Here is a 22,084-nt window from a genome sequence, read left to right as displayed (position 1 = left end):
AGGGTCCTGACTGGACTCCCCAGGTGGCCTCCCCTCCAGGAGGGTCTGTCCCTGACTAGCTTTTAAGTCAGTTGCTGGCCCTTTGGCAAAACTCTGCCCCGTGCTGCGTACCACCGAGTCCTACTCAAGTGCTGGGGACCCAGCTGGGCAGAGCCGGGACAGCTGCTACATATGTATTTTTGCATACTTTTGAGAAACCACAAGAAAAAGCGCAATTCTGAATCTCTTTATTTACAAACAGTTGGAAATGCTGTGTTCCATTTGGGAGCAGGGATGGGTTTGGAGCATAAGGGCTGGGGTGGGATAGAGGGCTGATTCCAGTAGTTCTCATTATTCAGCACCAGAGCAAATGCTTGGGCTTAAGGTCATACTTTAACTTAGGTGAATCATCGTCATCTTGTCTCATAGGTACAGTATATATGCTCTTCTTATGGCTTTGTCCCGGAACACATTGCTATTAACAAAAATCTAAAGTCTAGAGAAAAGTTCCAAACGCATTATGAGCTTATTTTCTTTTTCAAAAAAAAAAAAAAAAAATGATGGCCAAGACTGGTGCCGAGCGGGTGCCTGAGGCACGGGAACCGCTCGGCTGTTTGGGCTCATCGGGCTCAGCCGAGCCTGTGCCGCCATCTTGCATCCTGCCCCCGGGGTGCAGCTGGGTAGCTAAATGAGGCCTGAACATGGAGAGAGAACAAATCTGCACTCTTCCCGTCCCTCCCTCCAAGGGCGGACTCACAGTTACCACCGCCTAGGGCATGGAGCAACACTGCAGCCCCACAGCTGTGTGTCTTCCCCTCAGAGCAGGTCACAAGGTAGAATTCAGTCTTGGGGTCACTCTTCTTGAGGTTGGTTCCCTTCCCCTTTGTAAGGTCCTGGCACACGGGAGCTGGCTTTCCACAAACAAGCCGCTCAATGTGACCATGGCATTACAAGTCCCCCGTGTTATCAGAGGGTGGAAGGGTGAATATTTGATTTCAGGGTTCCCAGGAGGGTGTGGCAGCTCATGGGGAAGTTCTGAAATTGGGGAGCTGGGGTGGACAGGGGACCCACATCCCACATGGGTACCCACTAACTTTGGGTGTCCGTGAAAGGAGGCCTTCCTTCTTCACCTGTTAGGGGGTGTGTGCCACTTGAGATTAACTACTCTCCCACCCCCACCTTCTTTCAGCCCTGTTGTAGCCCATCGTCATTTAACCTGCTCTCTTCCAGAACCCTACATGGTGTGCTCTCGTCCTCAGTCCGAAGCTTCCCTCCCTGCCTGGAGCTAAAGAATCCTCCCTTTTTTTGTCATTAATGCTAACCTCCCTAAGCTTGTACATCTCCCATTGCAGCCTTCACTCAGTCTGGGCCATTACTGTTGACTGGCCGGCCCAAAGAAAGCAACCCCACCTCCTCCTGGGACGAGAGAGTGGCTGAGAGAAACTGATGGCCAGAAAGCATCAAATGTTGGGTGGCAGAATCCCCCCCCCCATTCCTTCTCAGTAGTCTTGTAGCCTTAGGAGGTATTGCTAGAGGTCAGGAGGGGGACATAAGGTGATATTTAGAATCCACTTGTGGGTTGTTTTGGCCCATCTCTGGAATATCCCAGGCATTGGCCATTTCCCATAATTGGCAGCTTTGATGGCCCTGAATCTGAGTCACCTAAGTGGCACCTGTCAGTATGGGGTATAAAGGCCTGCAAACTTACAATCAGCCTGATACATCCATCCCACAGGATTTGCTCCAGAGCAGGATTCAGGTAAAAGTAGATCTGTCTGCCCTGGGCCTCTCTCTAGGCACCTTTTTCCTCTTCCCTTATTCTCACCACCTTGCTTTGCCCAGCTGGTCTCCTCATCCTCTCACTGTTGTAAGGCTTGCCCAACTAAAGTGGCAGGCACATGTGCCCACTTTCCCCTGAGTGCATGACGAAAGAGAACCACCAAATGGACCTTGCACGGTCTGCACAGCAATGCTCTAGGCCTTGACTGCAAAATTTTCTTCTCATGTGCCATGTTCCTGCCAGCTCTCTGTCCCACATGAGTGCTTGACAGAATTCTGGAGGAAGTGCCAATAACAAGGGCACTCTGAGCCAGTTTAGCCCTATGATTTCACTTCCCAATAAACACCACTCATCTCCAGGTGGACAAGGAGGTAGTTCAACCCCAACACGAGGGGGAAAGACACGCCACCTTCCTTCACTGCTTGCCCCACTTGTCACGCAGAAGGCCGGTTCCCAGGGCCTCTGGAAAGGGGTGTTTCTGTCACAAGAAATGCTGGGCTCTGCCTACAAGTTGCTGGTTCAGGCCTCTTGTCTCGGGCTTCAATGGGACAGCTGGGTGGTGCCCCTTTTACCCAAGAGTGTGTGTGGTTCTACCCCTCGAATCTACCCGCTCACTTCCTTCCTGTGATGAGGGGGCAGTAACTTCAAACAACTCAGCAGGAATGCTTAGGGTCTGCATCCTGTTGGGCAAACCTAGGGCCAGGATAACTACAGCCCTCCCCAGTCCGTTCAGATGCTGAGCTCAGAACCGAGGCTCCCACAGTGCTCTCTGAAACTCTTCAGAGCCTCCCTTCACTCAAACATAGGACGGAGGCCATGAGAACACCACAACTCATTTCCTGGTTGGTCCAAGCCAGTTCTACAGGAATCCAGGATGAGCTGTTGGAAAAAAGTGCCAGAGTCACAATGGAACCAGCTAGTCCTTAACACCAAGGACTTCAGCAGGGTTATTAGAGAGCAGGAAAGGAGTATACTGTAAAATTCCAACTACATTTTCAGGTTGCCTATGGTCTGCACCCTGGATGGCATGTCATAGAACAGGTACGTGCAAGTAGCGCCCCCTATGGGTATACTACATAGTTTGGTACATCAAACTGTTACTTGAGGTCTATGAAACTGTTAACTGGTCAGAAATGGGGAAAGCCATTCCATAACAGCATCCTGTAAGGAGAAGCTTCAGGAGATATTTACCATCTGCTAGACTTGGAGCCAAAGCAAAGCAGCTCCTCCTTCCTTTGTTATATAGGATATTTTTCTTTGTCGAGTTTCCCACAGATTAAGGTAGTTTGGGAAAACAAGTTAAATCGATGAGAAGGGACAACCTGGAGCACATTAGGCCTTACGTGGTGCTCTCCTTGACAAAATTGTCCTCTGAATAAGAAATTAAGGGCCACAGTAGATGACCTTTTATATATCTGGCCTGAAGCAAACCTTCGTTTATGCACCACATTTCTGGAACTGGAAAGAAGTGATACATTGCAATGTCAGGTTGCAGTGCCTAAAGTGAGTAGGTTGGCATTTGCCTTGGACTCAACTGTTTCTGTTGGTGACAGGTTTATTATGGCAGAGCTCAGGTGGCAGGAGGCAACGTGCAGGGCCCTTAGGAGCAGGAAGTAGCAGGTTGAGGGAACAGCCGCTTCCACAGGTGGTGCACGTGGTGGGGGTAGGTATAAGGACCAAAGCAGAAGGCACCCCACTTGGTGCAAGACTCCCAGAGGTGCTCTGCATCTTTCCTTAAAGTAGAGTGATTCTAAGTGATGCTAAGGAGGTTTGTATAGTTTGTCTGCCTGGAAACCTCCCTGCAGAGCCCAGGTGCTGGGCTGAGTGGAGAATGAGGGAGAGCTGGTCCCAAGGCCTTCCCGTAACAGAGCTCAGGGTCTCCCTGCAGAGCTGCAGCTCCTGTAACTATTACCCTTTAAACACCACCCAGGCACCCCCAGTGTCCCTGCCCTCCTCCCTGGCCCGCATGGTGTGGCTCTTGTAGTCTGCCAGCAGCCTTTACTTTTCATCCTCATCCCCCTCACTCAGGCTGCTGATGGAGGCTGAGGCAGCTTTGGGTGAGGAGGGGGGTGAGCTTTTGATCGGGAGCCACGAGAAGGTGGGCGATGGCGAGCGGGAAGGGGACCGGCTCCTGGTGGGGCTGCTCACAGGGCTTTGCTTTGGGGACAGGGCCTGCAGCATCCGGCTACTCCTCTCCTGGAACATCTGCTTCTGGAGAGAAATTGGAGAGAAGGCATCTGTTAGCTGAGACATCTGAGATGGCAGCGAAACAGAAAGGAAAGGCGGGAAGGGGAGCCACCGGCCCAAACGCCTGCCCTCCCGTGCAGACTTGTACTACAGCCCGTGTGGGCCAAGACTCTCTCTCTGGAGGAGCTGTGTGAAATTGAGGCCCAGGGAGCTGCTGACACACCAGGATACATCACTGCCGGTGCCCAGCGTGCTTTCCTTCATGCCGCCTTCTCTTCCATTTACAAAATCTAAGCGAGAGTCTAGTGTTTGCCAAGCAAATAGCAGTGTCCTTGGTACCAGAAGACTATGAAGGAGAATGTCACAAACCAAATCCACAAAATATGTAGTGTGTCACATGGAACTGTGGTCTGTGAGAAAACTAAAATGATAGGATAGCAAGGAAAACGATGAGAGAGGGATGTGAGCCTGAGGACACGTGGGCTGCGGTTGTAAACAGGGCTCAGGGGAGGCCACACTGAGAAGGCACTACTTGAGCAAAGACCTGAAAGAGATGGGGGAGAAGGCCACGTGCAGGGCGATTAGGAGCAGGTGCATTCCAGACAGGAGCCCAAGAGGGGAGCATACGGTTCATGTGCAAGGATGAACAAGGAGGCTATAGGGGCTGGAGTGAAGACACCTGGGCGAGGAAGGGTATGGGGGGCGGGGTTAGAGGCAGGTCACCAGAAAAGTCACGGAGAACTGTGTTATGTAGGGTCTTGGTGGCCATGTGAGAATTTTGGCCTTTACTCTGAGGAGAAGAGAAACCTCTGTAGTTCTGAGCAAGAGAGTAACAAGCCGACTTTTGTTCTGAAGGGCCAGTCTGGCTGCTGTGCTGGCAGCAGACTACAGCGGATGAGGACAAGGCAGGGGGAACAGCTGGGAGCCCTCTGCAACAAGAATCCAGGTCTGTGGTGGCACCTTGCACCAAGGTGATGGCCATGAGGGTGCTGAGAAATTCTGGGAGTCCAGGTATGTTCTTTTCCCACAGTTTTGTTACAATATCATTTACTTAAACTTTTCAGCATACAGTTCTGTGAGTTTTGATAAATGCCTACAGTTGTGTGATTACCACCACAAAGAAATTACAGGAATGTTCCTTCAGTGCCCAGTTCCCTTGGGACTGTTTCTAGGCACCCCCTCCCTCAGCCTCTGGCAATGGACCTGGTTTCTGTTCTGTGGTTTTGAAATATCATCTAAATAGAATCGTGCAGTAATGTGGTCTGGCCACACATTGAAGGCAGAGCCAAGAGGACTCGCTGACAGATGGGATGTGGGGTGTGGGAGGAAGAAGAATCAAGCGATTCCAGTTCCTAGCCTGTGAAACTGGAAAGTCAGCGATGGCATTTGCTGGTACAGGGGACTGGGGGGTTTTGTGCAGGAGGTTTGGGGGTAAAATAGACTTTCCAATCTGGGCCCTCAGGTGACTGTTGCCTGGTGCTTTGGGGACTGAGCCCTTCCCTGGCACTGCCCTTCTGGGGAGCCCAGTCATAGCCCCAAGCCCCTGTGTGTCAGGCCTCCCAGAGCTGCCAGCAACTGTAACCTTCTGCTCTTTGCCTGTGGCACGCCCCCTTCCCCCAACTCTGTTCCATCCACTTCTGAGCACCCTGCCCATGCTCTTTCCTCATTTCTTTCCTTCGCTTGTCACCAAGACTCAGCAGCTCTGTCCAATCTTTTGATCCTAAACTGACCCTCAGAATCAATTCTCCTATTAGTTATTTTGGGCTTTGTTACTGTTTGAGTTATTCATTTTACAACCCACTACTAAACCCTCTTAGGAGCAGGCGCTGTACAGGAGGTGGTCAAGTCTGAGCTGGGGCTTTAGTCATGCTCGGGAAGAGGGGCTTGGGTGGAGAGGGAGCCGTGTGCTGGTGCAGGGAGCCAAGTAGAGAATACTGAGGATGAGTGCCTGTTGAGTGGTAGTAGCCTGGGACTGGAACCCAAGGAGGAGGTTGGATTTTTTTTCCCCCCAGAAGTCCCTGGAAGACTTCAGTCAAGGCAGGGGTATGCTCAAATTGGTGTTTTAGAACTATCTTTGGGAGTGAGCATAAAAGCAAGGAAAGAAACCATAAAGGAAAAAATTAGTGTTTGGCTATATAAAAATTTCAGAACCTTGCCCTGGCCAGGGTGGCTCAGTTGGTTGGAGCGTCATCCCGTAAACTGAAAGGTCTTGGGCTCAGTCCCAGTCTGGGCGTGTATAAGAGGCAACGGATCCATGTTTCCTTCTCACATCAATGCTTCCTTCCCTCTCTCTCCCCCTCCCTTCCCCTCTCTCTAAAATCAATAAGCATGTCGTTGGGTGAGGATAAAAAATAATAAAAAGTAAAAAGTAAAAATTTCTGAACCTAAAAAAAAAAAGGCACCATGAAATAGGTAAAAAGAAAAAGGAAAACATGGAAAAATTTTGGAACATTTAACTATAAATTGTGGGTCTTAGTATATAAACAAAGCTTAAAAATAAAGAAAATGTAAAAAGACTTCATAGAAAGAGGAGCCTATGGCATATACAGGCAATTCACAAGACCTAAAAATGAACCATAAAAATTGTTTGGCATGACTAGTAAACAAACAAATGTAAAATGACTAAAGTGCGATTTTTGTATATATTAGGTTGTTAAGGATATTTTAACCTTCCCAACTTAAATTTTTTTCCAGATATAGTTGACATATGGCACTTTGTAAGTGGAAGGTGTACAGTTCCGTGTTTTCATGTTCTTTTGTGTAATTACTACAGGTTTTTCCCTTGTGGTTACCACCAGGCTTACACTGAATAGCTTAACATTATAACACTCTATTTTAAACTGATACTTCAATGAAATTCCTAAACTTCATGCTTTCACTTCTGCTCCCCCTCACGTTTCAGGTTATTGATGTTACAGTTAACGTATGCTTTTATTGTGTAAACGGTAACAGCTTATTGCAGTTCTGGTTATTTTTATTACGTGTTCTAGCTTTTACATAAGAATCGTGAGTGAATTACATATCACCATTACCACATTAGAGAATCTAAATTTGACTATGTATTGACCATTACCAGTCAGTTTTATGCTACCCTCTTTGTTGTTGTTTTTTTCTTTTTTTTGTGGGGGAGGGTGTTGAGGGAGATGGAGGGGAAGATTCAAGGTTGCAATTTAAATTTTTTCCCGTTTCATTTTTATCTTTGGAGATCTTAAAGACTGTGGCAGAGAAGGGGCTTGAAACAATCAGTACTCTGATCCTGGCAGACCTGCAGCACCCAAGTCCTAGTCCAAACCAGCAGATTTGCTGGTCAGGCCCTGTAGATTCGAGATGTGGGGCGAGATGGATTGGGGGCTCCCAAGAAGTGACCTACAATGATGGGGGAGCTAGATGTCTGCCCCGGGCTCTCTTTTCCCACTGAGGGAACCCTAGGTTCAGGGGAGACCTCCTGGCATGGCGCTTTGCCAGTCAGGGTGGACGGCTGCCCCTGTAACCTTTCTAATGTGGCCAGTCTAGGGCTTGGTGGTGTAGAGGGTGTTTAAGCCTCACCCATGTGTTCTAGGATTCTCCTTGAGTGTCTCGTCCATGACTAGTTGTTACTTCTTGTGAGGGGGAGCCATGTCCATAATGATCCATGTCGCCATCTTGTTCATGTCACTCTCCCAAGAATCTTAAAAATCTGCAATGGCCAGGGTTGGTGACAGTTCAGAGAAAAGATCGCACTCATGTTCCTGCTAGCACAAGGGAAAAGAGTGTTTTCCTGAGGGGTAATTTGGAAATAGGTGCAAAAACTTTTTTCCTGGAGAGATAATCAGAGATGGATGTAAATATTTATTCTGTACCTGGGTATTCAGTGCCGTGTCATAACACACAAATCTGAAAACTCCCTAAATAGATGAGAGAGATCTTGCACAACTCAGAGGTTGTACTAAGCAGCTGATGAAAATCAAGTCCTTAAAGAATACTTAATAGTGTGAGAAAATGTTCATGAGCTATTACAAAGTAATAAAAATGATTTTTGAACAGTGTGTTCTGCATGATCCCAATTTTGTAAAAGGTATTATATACAGGGGTGGGGCAAAAATAGGTTTACAGTTGTTGATATAGGTATTATGGCCAGGCTTTCAGATTTCATAAAATTATTATGAAAATAATTCATAAATAATTCCAGAATAAACTATTTCGTGTACTCACAACTGGAAACCTACTTTTGCCCCACCCTGTACGTGTAGATGGGAAAAAAGATTAGGGTAACACCCCCAAAACATTAACAGTGACAACTCTGGGGTGCTGAGCCTGCAGGTGACTTTTAGTCTCTTTTTATTCTCTATTTCCTAGTAGTTCTGTAATGAACATATATTACTTTTATCATCATAAAAAAGCAGTAATAACAGGGAGAAAGAGAGAAGACTTTAGCAAGGTTAGACTGAAGGATGCTGCTACAGTGACACAAGTGAGAAAATACTAAGGCCCCAGGCACACCATCCATGCCCCCCAGCACTCATTTTCCCTTTATAAGCTGTAGCTAGCCCATTACTCTCTAGACTCTTGAGTCTCCTCTAGCAAATATAATAGTGATGATTTACTGATCACTAAGATTAATTCCAGATTTAAAAATCCCACCATTCTGCAAGCACACCAATTATTCACCTTCCATTAAAGATACTGATAATGCTGCCAAAATGCCCCACTCCTCTCAGAATCAAACACAACAAATGCTATAGCTTAAGCCCATTTATGACACAAAATCAAATGCCAAAAGGATAGGGTGGCGTATTATTAACAGCAACATAAAAAAAAATCCTTGAACTTCCAGCGTGCACTTTAAAATACGTATTTTTATTACTATAATCTTTAAGTATAATTTTAGTAGCACCCATTAGCCCTCCTGCTTTTAATGGATTGTCAGCATTTCCATTAGAAGCCCACTTTCTAAGGAACCTACAACTTGTCTACTGTATTTGACTCAAGCTCATAACTGAGAACATTCCGCCTAAGGGGATGAAATCATTTGAACCTTTAATGATAAACAATGGTGTCACACTTCATAAAAGGCGGTATCTGTGCACAATAACTCTGGGTCTCAATTTGCAGGCTCTCTGATCTGTTACTGGTGCACTGTGAAGGGCAGCTCCCCTACAAAGTAGCTGAGCTGAATTAGGTCAGGAGACAATTTGTAATGAGCTTCCCGGGAAGAAAAGCACTTTAAAATATAACAAACAGTGAAGACCCTGGCATGGCGTTTTCAAAGAGAAAAGGTATTTAAGTTCAGGCTTCTACTGTATCAAGAAGTTTCCATTTATAAAGTTTTCTCCCAAGAAAATAGTCCCATGTAGAGTCCTGTCCATATGAAAGTATTTTCCCCCTCCTACAAAGCTTTTCCTTTTAAGAAGATCTTAACATCTACTGAGGCAGTAAATGGCATGACAAATGTCTTTAAAGGTTTCAGTATTTCAGATACCTTCCACCATATCTGCCAAAAAAAAAAAAAGAAATGAAAAATATTTTAGTTACATCTGGTTTGGACCTCTGGTAAACAATGGAACTCAAGCAGAGTTTCAGTTGTGGCCAAATCAATAAACAACTAATAACATGTGCCTGCCAGGCACTGTAAAGGGTTTTAAATATAAAACAGTTTCATTCTCCCAGTAACCCTAGCAGGTGGCTGAGAGGCGAAGGACCTTATCCCAAGGCTCCCCAGCCAGGCAATGAGCCCATTCTCATGACTCTCTGTAATTAGCCACTTTCATAATAAGCTTTTCATGTTTATTCACGTCTTACTTGTACATTCGTTGGAAGGCAAAATTTTAAAACTACTGTCAAAAAGGCTCAAGTGGGAGACCTAATTCAAATCCACAAACTGAATTTTATATTTATTTTCTCAAAATGAAAACATTCTTTAAAATGAGTAGTACCACTGGGATGGCTATTATAAAAATACCAAAAAATCCAACTAGTACTAGATAAGATAGAAAAGTTAGAACCGTCTTGTATTATGTTGTGAATATAAAATCGTGCAGCCACTATGGAAAACAGTATGGTACTTCCTAAAAAAAAAAAAAAAACCCAACTAGAATTACCATATGATTTAGCAATCCCACTTTTGGGTATATACCCTAAAGAACTGAAGTAGGTACTTAACAGATATTTGTACATCCACGTTTATATCAGCCAAAAGGTGGCACAATAGCCAAAAGGTGGAAACAATCCAAATGTCCACCAATGGGTAAATGGACAAACAAAATAGAAATAATATCCCATTATATATGTGTGTTTATATCAACACACATGAAATGGGAATTTTTTTTTTGCTAGCATGATGTAGAGTATTTCCATGATAGAAGTTGAAAAGAAACATTTTGTTTACTACAAATTATGGAGGATGTTCCTGGCATGAAGAACCTGAAAACTGACCAAAGATTCATTCTTTCAACAAATACTTACTAATAGCACACTATGTATGATACAGGCATTAATCTAAACCTTGCGGATACAGGAGTAAACAGAGGAGAAAGTCTATGCTCACATTTATTTTTTAGCTGAGGCATAATTGACATATATTACTTTCAGGTGTATAACATGATTCAATATTTGTATATATTGTGAAGCGATCACCACAATGAGGCTAGTTAACACCTGTCAGCGTACACAGTTATAGAATGTTGTATGATGAGAACTTTTAAGATCTACTCTTTTAGCAACTTTCAAATATGTAATACAGTATTCAATATAGTCACCATGCTGTACTTTGCGTCCCCAAGGCTTATTTATTTTAGGACTGGAAGTCTGTACCTTTTGATTCCCTTCATGCACTTTACCCACCCCGACCCCTGGCATCTGGCAAGCACCAGTAGACCTCGGATCATGTAAATCTGCTCTTTCCAGAAAACAAACACACCATCAAAGTCTTTTAAAAAAAGATAATCTTATACATCAGATGGCAAAGGCCTGTTTGGTTGGCATAGGGATCTGCCAAGGTGACCGGACTGGGGCAGAGGGTGTTTGAGGTCCAGGATGAACTAGGAACTTGCACCTGACTTAAGGTCATTCCCTCCTGGTGCTCCAAGGAAAGGGTCTGTGTTCACGTGGTAAGCTAGAATAGACCCACTTTCATTTCAAATAGAAAGTGATTCTCTGGGTTCAGTCAATGAAGGGATGGAGTGGCAGATCATTCAAAATGATACGTAATTTTTTTAAAAACAGCATGTGTGGTTGGGGTGCTAATGTTTATAAAGAGAGTGTGTCTGCTCTGGAAATTCAGACACTTCAAACAAAAACAACAAACTTTCTCTAGGAAGTCCCTACCCCAAAAATCTAACCCTGAAAGCTGACTTAGCCTTCCTCAATCCTGGCTCCTTGACACTTGATACCTTGAAAGTGAACAGCGTTGCCTCCAATATAGCAACCAAGCTTCAAAATTTGGTGTCTTTAAAGCCCCTCCCTTGACACAAAGTGTATTTCAAAGAGACACTCTCCCAAAGAGAGGTAATGCCAAATGTCTGTTGGGAAGGCTTCCCTTTGTAGTTCTGCTTGAGTTATAGGCTATCTTCTGAGTATGAGTCAAGACTGTTTACAAGAATCAAGCACCAACAGTCATGTATCACTTAGCAACAAGTACACATTCTGAGAAATGTCATTAGGCAATTCTGTTGTTATGTGAACATCACAGAGTACAATTACACAAACCTAGATGATGTAGCCTACTACCCCTGGGCTCTATGGTATAGCCTATTGCTCCTAGGCTATGGGCCTGTACAGCATGTTACAACAAGACACTAGATTAAGTCAAGTGCAAGAGAAAATAACATAATCAAGGGACCAATCAACATGAGCTATATGAGGCTGCTGCTGGTATAACACAGCATACTCTTTTACAGCAAACTTTATAACTAGAATGACTATAAAGTACTGACAAAAGCATAATACAGCAAATACATAAACCAGTAACATAGTCATCTATTACCATTGTCAAGTATTATATACCGTGAGTAATTGTACATGCTATTCTTTCATACAACTGGCAGCACAGTAGGTTTGTCTATAGTAGCATCACCACAAACTCATGGGTAATGCATTGTGCTACAATGGCTATGTTGTCACTAGGTGACAGCAATGTTTCAGCTCCATGATAACCTTAAAGGGACCACCATCATATATGTGGTCCGTCATGGACTGAAACATCTTTATGCAGTGTGACTGTAGCTAATAAATAAGTAGAGTGGTAGGTAATGAGACTGAAAAATATGTTGTGCTCTGATCATCCACCAATCAGACTAAATAAATGGGAACAGATAATGTATTATAGTGATTGAGAAGTAGATAGCTTGCCTCAAATTCTCAAAAGCAATTATGCTAGCCAGCTGCCAAGATAGCCGTACCACCTCCTGGTATTCACATCCTTGTTTATTGTCCTCTCCAAATATACCAGAATCAGTCTCTGTGACCAATAGCATATGTCAGAAATGATGTTTCTCACCTCTTATTAAGTCATAAAAGACTACATAGCTTTTTGGACTTTAAGTCATGATGGCAGAGTAGGTAAACATGTGCTCCCCTCCTCCCATGATCAAATCACAATGACAACTGTATTACAGAATAACATCTTTGAGAACCACCTGAAGACGAGCTGAACAGGAGTCCTATACAGGAGTCCTATAACTAGGGGATCAAATCCAGACTGGTAGGAGGGGTGGAGGTGCGGAATGGGCAGGTCCCACATCCATAATGCGGTGACTAAGAATTAGGAGGGAGGAGGGATATCCCCCTCCTCCCCCTGCAGAGGTCCCCCCTGAGGAGCAAGGGCTCCCCAGCTCAGGGTGCCAGTGCTGGGAAGAAGGGTCCCATAACACCTGGCTGTGAAAGACAGTGGAGACTGCATCCGAGTGAGATGGAGGGCTACTACAGACTGAGGCATCCTCTTGACGGGATTGCACACAGACTCGCTTGCTCACAAATTCACTTGCTTTGGTCTCTAGTGCAGGGGCAGCAGCTGAAAGGTGACAGGGACATAAGGGAGGAACTGAATGGACTACCTTCAGGGTGAGGGCTGAAGGGGCAGGGGTCAGGACAGCTGTCTCCTTTGTTGAACCCTCCCCCAACCCAGGCAGCAAACAAAACAGAAACAAACTCATGGATTCAGAGAACAAACTGATGGCTGCCAGATGAGGGGTAGGTGAAAAAAGTGAAGGGATTATGAAGTATAAATTGCCAGTTATAAAAATGGTCATGGGGATATAGAATTAGAGCATATATAGTTAATAATATTGCAAAAACTGTTTGGTGTCAAGTGGGTACTAGACTTACTTGGGCTGATCACTTCCTAAGGCATATAAATGTCTCATCACTGTGCTACACCTGGAACTAATGTGATATTGTATGTCAACTGTAATTGAAACATTTCTAAAAAAATATTTTTAAAGACTATAGCTTTTGTCTGGGTCACTCTTCCTCTGTCACTCACTCTGGGAGAAGGAAGCTGTCACATCTTGAGGACACTTAGGCAGTCTCGTACAAAGGCCCATGTGGTGAGCAACTGAGGTATCCAGTCAAGAGTCACGTGAGTGAGTGTGGAAGAGGATGCTCTAGCCCTCGATGGCTGCAGCTCCAGCTGACATCTTGACTGAGACTTCATGAGAGACCCTAAATCATAACTGTCCAGCTAAGCTGCTTCCTGATTCCCATCTTTCATAGAATGTGTGAGATAAGAAATGGAGGAAATAGACTTCCAGGAAGTCCAGGAAGCCCAGAGTCCCAAAGAAGTTGGACCCAAAGAGGTTGGATCCAAAGAGGAACACACCAAGGCACATCATCATTAAGTTACCCAAGATTAAAGATAAAGAGAGAATCCTAGAAGCAGCAAGAGGAAAGGAGACAGTTACCTACCAAGGAGTGCCCATAAGACTGTCAGCTGATTTCTCAAAAGAGACCTTACAGGCAAGAAGGGGCTGGAAAGAAGTATTCAAAGGCATGAAAGGCAAGGACCTCCATCCAAGATGACTCTCTCTAGCAAAGCTATCATTTAAAATGGAAAGGCAGATAAAGTGCTTCCCAGAGAGGTAAAGTTAAAGGAATTCATCATCACCCAGCCCTTATTATATGAAATGTTAAAGGGACTTATCTAAGAAAAGGACATAAAAAACACAAAGAGTAAAATGACAGCAAACTCACAACTATCAACAAATGAACCTAAAAAAGACAACAAAAACAAAAACTAAGCAAACAACTAGAACAGGAACAGAATCAGAGAAATGGACATCACATGGAGGGTTTTCAGTGGGGAGGAATGGGGGGAAGATACAGGGAAGAAGCATAATTGGTAGGCATAAAATAGATGGGGAGAGATCAAAAGTGGTATAGGAAACAGAGGACTCAAAGAACTTATATGTATAACCCATGGACATGAATTAAGGGGGAGGAATGTTGGTGGGCTGGGGGTGCAGGGCAGGGGGCGGGTAAAAGGGGAGAAACTGGGAAAGCTGTAATAGCATAATCAATAAAATATACCAAAAAAGAAGTGTTTGTTATTTTTAAGTCACTAAGTTTTGGAGGTAATTGATTACACACCAATAGATTACGAATACAGCCATGGACATCATGATCTTGACTTGCTTAGGAAGAAGGCCAACAGTACCTCTCCTGAATCTAGATGACCTGGCCTAAAGTACCATTTTGGCAACTGGCTTTGTCACAAAACCTTAGAGAGGTTTTTGGGAGACCTCAGTTTCTCCACAAAGCCACACTCTGAAGTGAAGCAAAGTGACTGCATCCTGTGGACATTTCCTATCACGAAGGACACAGTGCTGGCTGGGAGAAGGTGGCTTGGCCCTGAACTCCATCCCAATAGATCCAAACTCCTGTGAGACCAAAGGAAAGCTTCACAATTTTTCTAGGCCTTTGTTCCTTTATCTAGAACACAGCTGTAATACTACCTTCTTGCGTGGTTACAAATGGGTAGAGTAGATATAAAGGACTTTGGAAAAAGAGTTTATCCTGCTATACAACCTTGACCAGGGGTATCCAACCTTTTGGCATCTATGGGCCACACTGGAAGAAGAAGAGTTGTCTTGGGTCACACATTAAATACATTGTGACATGCAATCACACAAAACCCCCCTCATCATGTTTTAAGTAAATTTACAATTTTGTGTTGGGCCACATTCATAGTCATCCCGAGCTGCATGTGGCCCACGAGCCATGGGTTGGACACCGCCGCTCTAGGCAGTAACATCATCATCATCATCATGACTACCACCACCGCTACTCTTCGCTCAGATGGAATGTGAGGGTCTGCATTTTATATCATGGTTTTGCTATCAAATATGAGGTCATCTGGGGAGACCTAAAGACTCTATGCCATGAGGAATAAACACAAATATTCCCTAAAGACAGGTGGACAGCATAAATATGTGACTCAGTCTAGAGGAGGTAGCAGGAGGAACAGTGGGGCGTGGTGTGGACACCGCAGTTAGCGAGTTTGTGCCCTCCCTCATAGAAGTTTTAAAACATTGTTGAGGGCCAAGCCAATCAAGTCTGCCTGCTAAATTTGATCCACCAAACACCAAGTTGGAACCAAGCTTTGTATCCAGCACCATATCTATTTGTATATATTGCTGTATATATAGATCAATATAGATTGATGGAAGATGGGGGCCTCACCATATCCTTTGCAGATGTTGGGAGTTTCTATGAATAGGTCTTCATTACACATCCATTCATTCAACCCAGAAACATTTATGGAATACCCACTATAAGCTACATATAACAATCCTGTTGTACCCAATTTTGAACCTTAAATCCTTCTATTTTCTGCCCTTTCAAGTTTGGGTTATTTGTACCAGTACTGTATTTTCAGATAATGTAGATCCTCTATTTTAAGAAATGAGTTCCAGTCCCAAATCCACAAATAAAGAATTATTATAATAATAGCATATTCATGAAAAGCAAATTACTTATCTTGGCATTGAACATCCTTGTAACTATTCCTGTACTTTTAATGTCAACAGAAAAAAGTAATGTCTAAGTCTGGCTGATATGGTAAATTAATGTTAATAACAGTTTTGACACTAATAGCAAGTTTTAAGGAGAAAAATCTCCAGTCTCTAAACTGGGTTTCATTTCTTAAAAATCACCTCAGCTCACTGTCACCAGATCCCCTAGAACAGTTCCAGCTACTACTTCGCCTTCCTTGGGAGCCTGAAATGACTAGGATCTACATAGAGTTTCCATGGAATTATATTCCTTCCCTGCCTTTGCTCACTGCAGATGGAGAAAACACACGTCCCCTTGAGTTACAATAGTAGAGCTTCACAGCAAAGACACATTTCTGAATCCCCATAAGCAAATTAATGCCTACGTGGTTTCATTCAAGAACCACTAGCTATTTCTTCAGAGCCTGAAAATTAGTTGTGAAAAATGTGAACTATTCAATTACACGCCAGACTGATGGGAAACCTCAGGCTTTATGTTACAGAGATCATGGAATACCAGACAATGAGGTCTGTATTTTGTCTTCATGCCCTTCCCTAGTACCGTGCACACGCAAGGACCTTAATAATGTCCTATGCATCAAACCGATCCGAGTGAACATTGTAACATGCCCAGGGAAAATGAAAAGGAATACAGCGCATGGCTCCTCCATTCTTTCTAGAAGTCAACAAGGGTTCAAGCAGCCCCTTGCAGACTCAGCCAATAGGAGGTGGTTGGCCTACAATATCCACCTTTACAATTACTCATAGGCCGCTAGGCTTTAAGCAAAGCATCTCTTCAAACTTTTCAAACGTTGTTCTTTTTCTATTACTAATTGAGTGTTTTACTTTTAGATAATCCTATAATGAACCAGCTCAAATGAGCAGAGAGGCAGGAGTGACAACCCATCAATAAAATAATTAAACCAAAGTGGATTTTGTTAGAGACTTCTCATGTCATAATAGGAAATCTAGGCTACTTAAAATCAGGGAAATCAAATGGAATCATTTCTTTTTGTTTGAAAGGGAAAGTTAGCTGTAGAAGTATTTCTTTCATAGAACCCTCATTAACTCTGTTAACAATATTGGTTATTTACTCTGGAAGCGCGGGCACAACAGAATATACCAACGGAGTACAAGGTGGTTTCCAGGATTTTCTTTTCCCTTCTCACAGTTTTCATTCAGATTTTTCTTTAGAATTTAGGTGAGAGACAGACCCTCGACATTTTCTCTATCAGTTTTAAGATTCAGATTGTGGCCACAGTCTCCAAAGACTTTTGTGCCAATGTGTACATGCCATGGAAAACAGCAATCAGGGCATGAGGGGCACAGATGCAGGGAAAAATCCTACCTCTTCTCTCTCTCCCAACCAATGAGAGACAAAAGTTCCAACAAAAGCTACCAAGGCAGATACATTTCTTTTGCAGTCTCCTCCCCTGCCTGATCCAAGAGCCAGTTAGTCTTGTCTTACAATACAAGTTGCACGATGCCACTGACCCAGTTCACCCTTACCCCCAAGCTTTGTATCCTCTCCAACTGGGAGCCTGGGATGAGCTACGGAACCCACTTCTGCAGTAATAACACTCAATGATTACCATATGGCTTCGAGCTCTGAACAAGAAATCAAAACAGAGGCCAGAGCTGGCTTGGGGTACTTTCGGGTAGCATATTGTCAGGTAGAGCAGGAACTAAATAAGGAAGTGGCATGAACTTCAAGTCACTCAGGCTAATGGATGCCCAAAGTGGAGGCCACATATTGGACTGAGGTAAGAGACACCCTGGAGTGGTTACATGAAAAGTGGTTACTGAAAACACCCGTTATTACGGGGCCAAATGAAAGAATCACATACCCATGCTCCGTCAGGCCCAAACAGTTCTAGGAAGTTGCCGATGAATTCCCTGGACTTCTCTTCCCACTTCTGAATTAGATCATGACTCTTTTCTTCCACTCGGTTCACAAATTCCTTTGACCTTTCCTCCACAGTCTTTACCTTTTCTTTCATCTTGTCTACCTGATTCTGAAAGCGGTATTTCTTCTCCTGGTAAAAAATTAAGGGGGAAAAAATGCATTTATCTGAGAGTGCATGAGAGAGATCAGCATTCACACTATGGTTATATTTTACTTCAACCTGTGTGTGTTCTTCATCTGAAGAGCCAGAGCATTACCGTTTCCCAGAGCTGGACTGATGGGAAGGTGTGTCTCCCTTGCTGTTAGTCTTGCTGGGTATGTAAAGTGCAGTACAAGTGGTTTTAATATTCTTTCTTTTAAACATCGCAGTTGAATTGACTTATTTAAGAGAAAAACCAAAAATACATATTTACTCTTACTATTGGAGTAGATGTTGGGCAAATTCACCCCCTCAATTCTGCTGAGACTTAGATAAAAGCATAAACTGTACATACAATGGCCACTCAGAGGCTGCCTGAGTCTTCTGTTTTACTGGGCATTGTTAAAACCACTATCGGTTGAAAAAGTGGGTCACTGGCTGGGCCTTAGAATCCATGTATTATACTCAGATTTTCATTGTAATATTTTCCATTAAGCTAATTGAACTACATCGATTCCCTGGGTGATGAAGAAAGATTTTATCCCAATAGCTTCTCTTGACTGGGACTTTGCTTTTCCTATGGCCTTATGCAACAGTGCTAGTATCTATGTGCCTGGAAGGCATTGTATGTTATGCAAGTCATGTGTCACCTCTAAACCTCGGTTTCCTCATCTGTAAAATGGGATAACTATCATCCTTACCCTATAGGATTACTGTAACAATTACATAACATAATGCATGGAGTGTGCTCTGGCACAGCCTGGCATTTATTAAAAGCTCAGTTGCGTTGTCTGTTTCATTACTATTAAGCAGCATATACATTTAATCCTGTTATCTGATGAGAGTGGTCTCAAAGCCATGAAAATAACATGAGACGGGGGTCTTCCCCTCCATGAAATCATGATACAGTTTCTCCTAAATAGGTAGTAAGGTTTGTTGTTTTTCTTCTCTACATGGGACTGAAGTTCATTTCATATTTCAGAATATTTTGAGGTAACTGTAATATTGCTAAACTGAGTAAAGATTCCCTGGTTTAGACCTTTCAAGCTTAACTGTAGCCTCAGGGTGGGTGTGAGCTATATGTGCTGCCACTCAGCTGTTTTTAATATATGGTTACTATACCCAGCACTCAGGGCAGAATGTAGTGGCAGAATGGGCACTGGACTGGGAACCATGAGGCGGGGCGGCTGCTGCGGCCTCCCCTCTACTTTGCTTGTGGGACCTTGATCACAGTCCCTCTGAGCTCAGCTTTCCTCATTTCTAAATGCAGGGACTTGGACTGGGTGACTGACCCTCAGCCAGTGCCTGTCACCTCTGAGGTTCTGTGATTCATCTACATGCCCACCCAACACATTTGACTCCATCTCTGGGCTGAAGCCAGGTTGGTTGTCACAGAAAGGCCACGAGAGCATCCTTGCTGACTACACGGTCCCCTAAGCTAAGTGGCTTATCCAAAGGCCGCTTAAAGAGAACGAGCGAGAACTTTTGGAAATGGCATGAGATGCTTGGATGGCTGACTGAATTTAGTTTAAAAGAAGTTTAATTTATTGCAATAACCAGGGATTTATTCCCTATGAGAATGCCGAGTAATCACTTTGACTTCTTTGCAGCCGCTTATTCAGGTGCCACTTGAATCCTACATTTTCCATTTTGTTGTACGATTTGTGTGAAGCCACAGAGCCTGGACTGCCAACACCCCCACCTCATGAGGGACAACTAATAATCCCTGATTTACAATTAACGAGCTCCTCCTCATTGTGAAGGTACTAGTGGTCAATTTGTGTAAGCTGCTGGATAATTATGGCTATGCGTAATTATAAGCATCTAGTTTTGTAGAAAAATCCCTCTTTAAAAATACAGTATCTATTTTGGGGAGCTGAACTTCTGTAGGGATGGAGAGTTCTTGTTTTAATCAACTACATGGGCTCATCAGAGTCTAGGCAAATGGAGTTGTCCAGACTTGCTAACATCACCTCCAGCAACTGGGCTGCCCTCCTTGCTTTTTAACAGCATGTTTTGCTTGTTTTAAAGATTGTTTTAACAGCTGCTCTATTATTAAACTAACAGCAGCTCAGTGGGAACAATACGGCAGAAATATCCAAGGAAACCAAAGACTTTAGGCTTTATTTAAGCAGCTGTAATTTCTCTGGACAATAAAAAATAGCTGTTAAGGTGTCTAGCAAGCATCTGTAAGGCCTTAATAAAATGAAAAATTTAAAGTGTTAGAACAAGAAAGCATTTTCTCTGGGTTTAGCTTTCCATCGTCTCTCTGAGCCTCCCTCCTTCCCTTTGAGCAGAAGAAAATTCTTGCTTTTCAGGAGGGTAGATCTCCCAGAGACCCTTGACCCGAGTCTGAGAGCTCTAAAGAGGGAGGTTGGGATGAGGAGAGGGAAGCAAGGCAACTCCTTTGTAAAATGTGAAACTCACTACCTGTATACCTTGGTTGACTTATGTTACTCCTTTGGACATTGGTTTTTCCATCTGTAAAATGGGGATAATAATAAACCATTGGGTTGTTAGGTGGCTTGAATGAGATGATACATGTAAAACATCAGGAACACTGAGTGGCATATAGTAAGTGCTCAATAAACAGTGGTAGTGCTGTGATGTGGTAGTCCTCAGAAGGTACAAGTTGGCACACTTACATTTATAAAGCTGACATTCAGTTCCTTGGCTGTGTACCCTCTCTGAAGGTTGCGACGGGCATAAACATCATAGTCCCGGACAATTCTTGTGATGATGTCTGATGTTGAGATGCCTTCTGTTCTCTGAGTTGGAACGAACATTCCTGTTCAAAGAGTAAAAACAAGACAAAGAGAAAAAATTAAGATGCACTTGGCTGATCCATCTTCTTTCATCCTCCTTTCCAGGGCAAAGGTGTACTGCTGGGTGTGCCAGTGAGGTTTTCACATCTGGCCCCAGCTGACTCTCCAGGCTGTATTCTGTGTGCTTCTTTTCTACCGTAAATGCTGAGTGTTCATCCTCCTAGACCTGTTCCCTAGAAGCACCACACACTCACCCAGCTCCCGGCATTTGCTCAGACCCAGCCCTTCCTTTCTGCCTTGAATACTCCTCCCTTGCTCACATCAGCCACATCATTTGTCCTCATCCTGCAGCATCCAGCTTTGAGGTTATGCCTCTGAGAAGTCTTTCCTGACACCTCTGGGCAGAATCCAAAACATTGAGGACATACAACGAGAATGGTGCCCCATGCAGCTATGTAGCACATCTTCTATTGACAGAAGTATTTTATTTTATTTTTTACCTTCAAAGATTTTATTTACTTTTAGAAAGGAGAAGGGAGGGAGAAAGAGAAGGAGAGAAAACATCAATGTGTGGTTGCCTCTTGCAGCTCCCTGCTGGGGACCTGGCCCACAACCCAGGCATGTGCCCTGACTGGGAATCGAACCTGCAACCCTCTGATTTGCAGGCCTGCACTCATTCCACTGAGCCACACCAGCCAGGGCCATTAACAGTAATATTTTAAATGTCTGTCTCCCTGAAGAAAGAGAACATTCTGAAAGCACAGATTATGCCTTGACTGTCTTTGCTTCTCCAGCACCAGGCTCAGTGCCCCTGTATGTAGCACACGGAAGGTGCTAAGTGAATGGAGAATAACAACTGAGTCAATGACTTAGATCACCGTATCCCCCCTTCACCACATCCCCCCTTCTTCCCCAAGGAGATCTGTGTCACATTATGCTGGAGAAAAGGTGTACTGTTTTTGTTGTCTCTGATCTAAAGACATGCTCGTGGGGTGCTAGATGACTTTATTTCCCTAAGACTGTTCTACTCTGCATGGTGATTTCACCACTCAAAGGCCCTTTCATCCAGAATATGTGGGACTGAGTAAAAAAAAAAAAAAAGTACAGGATGTCAAATTCCAAAAGAACTTCCTTACAGACAACTGAAATGCTGTGCTGGCAATTGAGATCTTTCTACCCAGTATGATTACGGCTACTCAGTCAGAGACATCAGGCACGGGATGGCATGATGGATGGAGCCTGGAGACGAGGGGGCTGGGTTCTTGGTTTGTAGACTGGGCAGTTTCTCAAGCTTCAGAAGGCAAGTTACTTAATCTCAGTCTCCAAAGCTCAGAAATGAGGTGGCTAGACAAGACGACCTCAATC

The 22,084-nt window shown here is 43.9% G+C and overlaps 1 protein-coding gene across 2 annotated transcripts in view; it reads right to left on the bottom strand.

Moving 5' to 3' along the window:
• Nucleotides 1-211: 211 nt before the first annotated feature.
• Nucleotides 212-22,084, bottom strand: part of PCYT1B (phosphate cytidylyltransferase 1B, choline) — a 108,281-nt gene continuing 86,408 nt past the window's right edge. For both annotated transcript variants that reach the window (XM_045856060.1, XM_045856058.1), the window contains exons 6-8: nucleotides 20,600-20,742; nucleotides 17,757-17,945; nucleotides 212-3,970 (exon numbers count right to left, since the gene is read on the bottom strand). In XM_045856060.1, the coding sequence (XP_045712016.1) occupies nucleotides 3,758-3,970; nucleotides 17,757-17,945; nucleotides 20,600-20,742 (545 nt within the window). In that variant the 3' untranslated portion in view covers nucleotides 212-3,757. The remainder of the gene's footprint in view (nucleotides 3,971-17,756; nucleotides 17,946-20,599; nucleotides 20,743-22,084) is intronic.

The sequence above is a fragment of the Phyllostomus hastatus genome, unplaced genomic scaffold, assembly GCF_019186645.2.
Source record: "Phyllostomus hastatus isolate PE091 unplaced genomic scaffold, TTU_PhHast_1.1 phas_scaffold_12, whole genome shotgun sequence".
In the NCBI taxonomy this organism is placed as follows: domain Eukaryota; kingdom Metazoa; phylum Chordata; class Mammalia; order Chiroptera; family Phyllostomidae; genus Phyllostomus; species Phyllostomus hastatus.
This window is presented reverse-complemented; position numbering and strand designations above follow the sequence as displayed.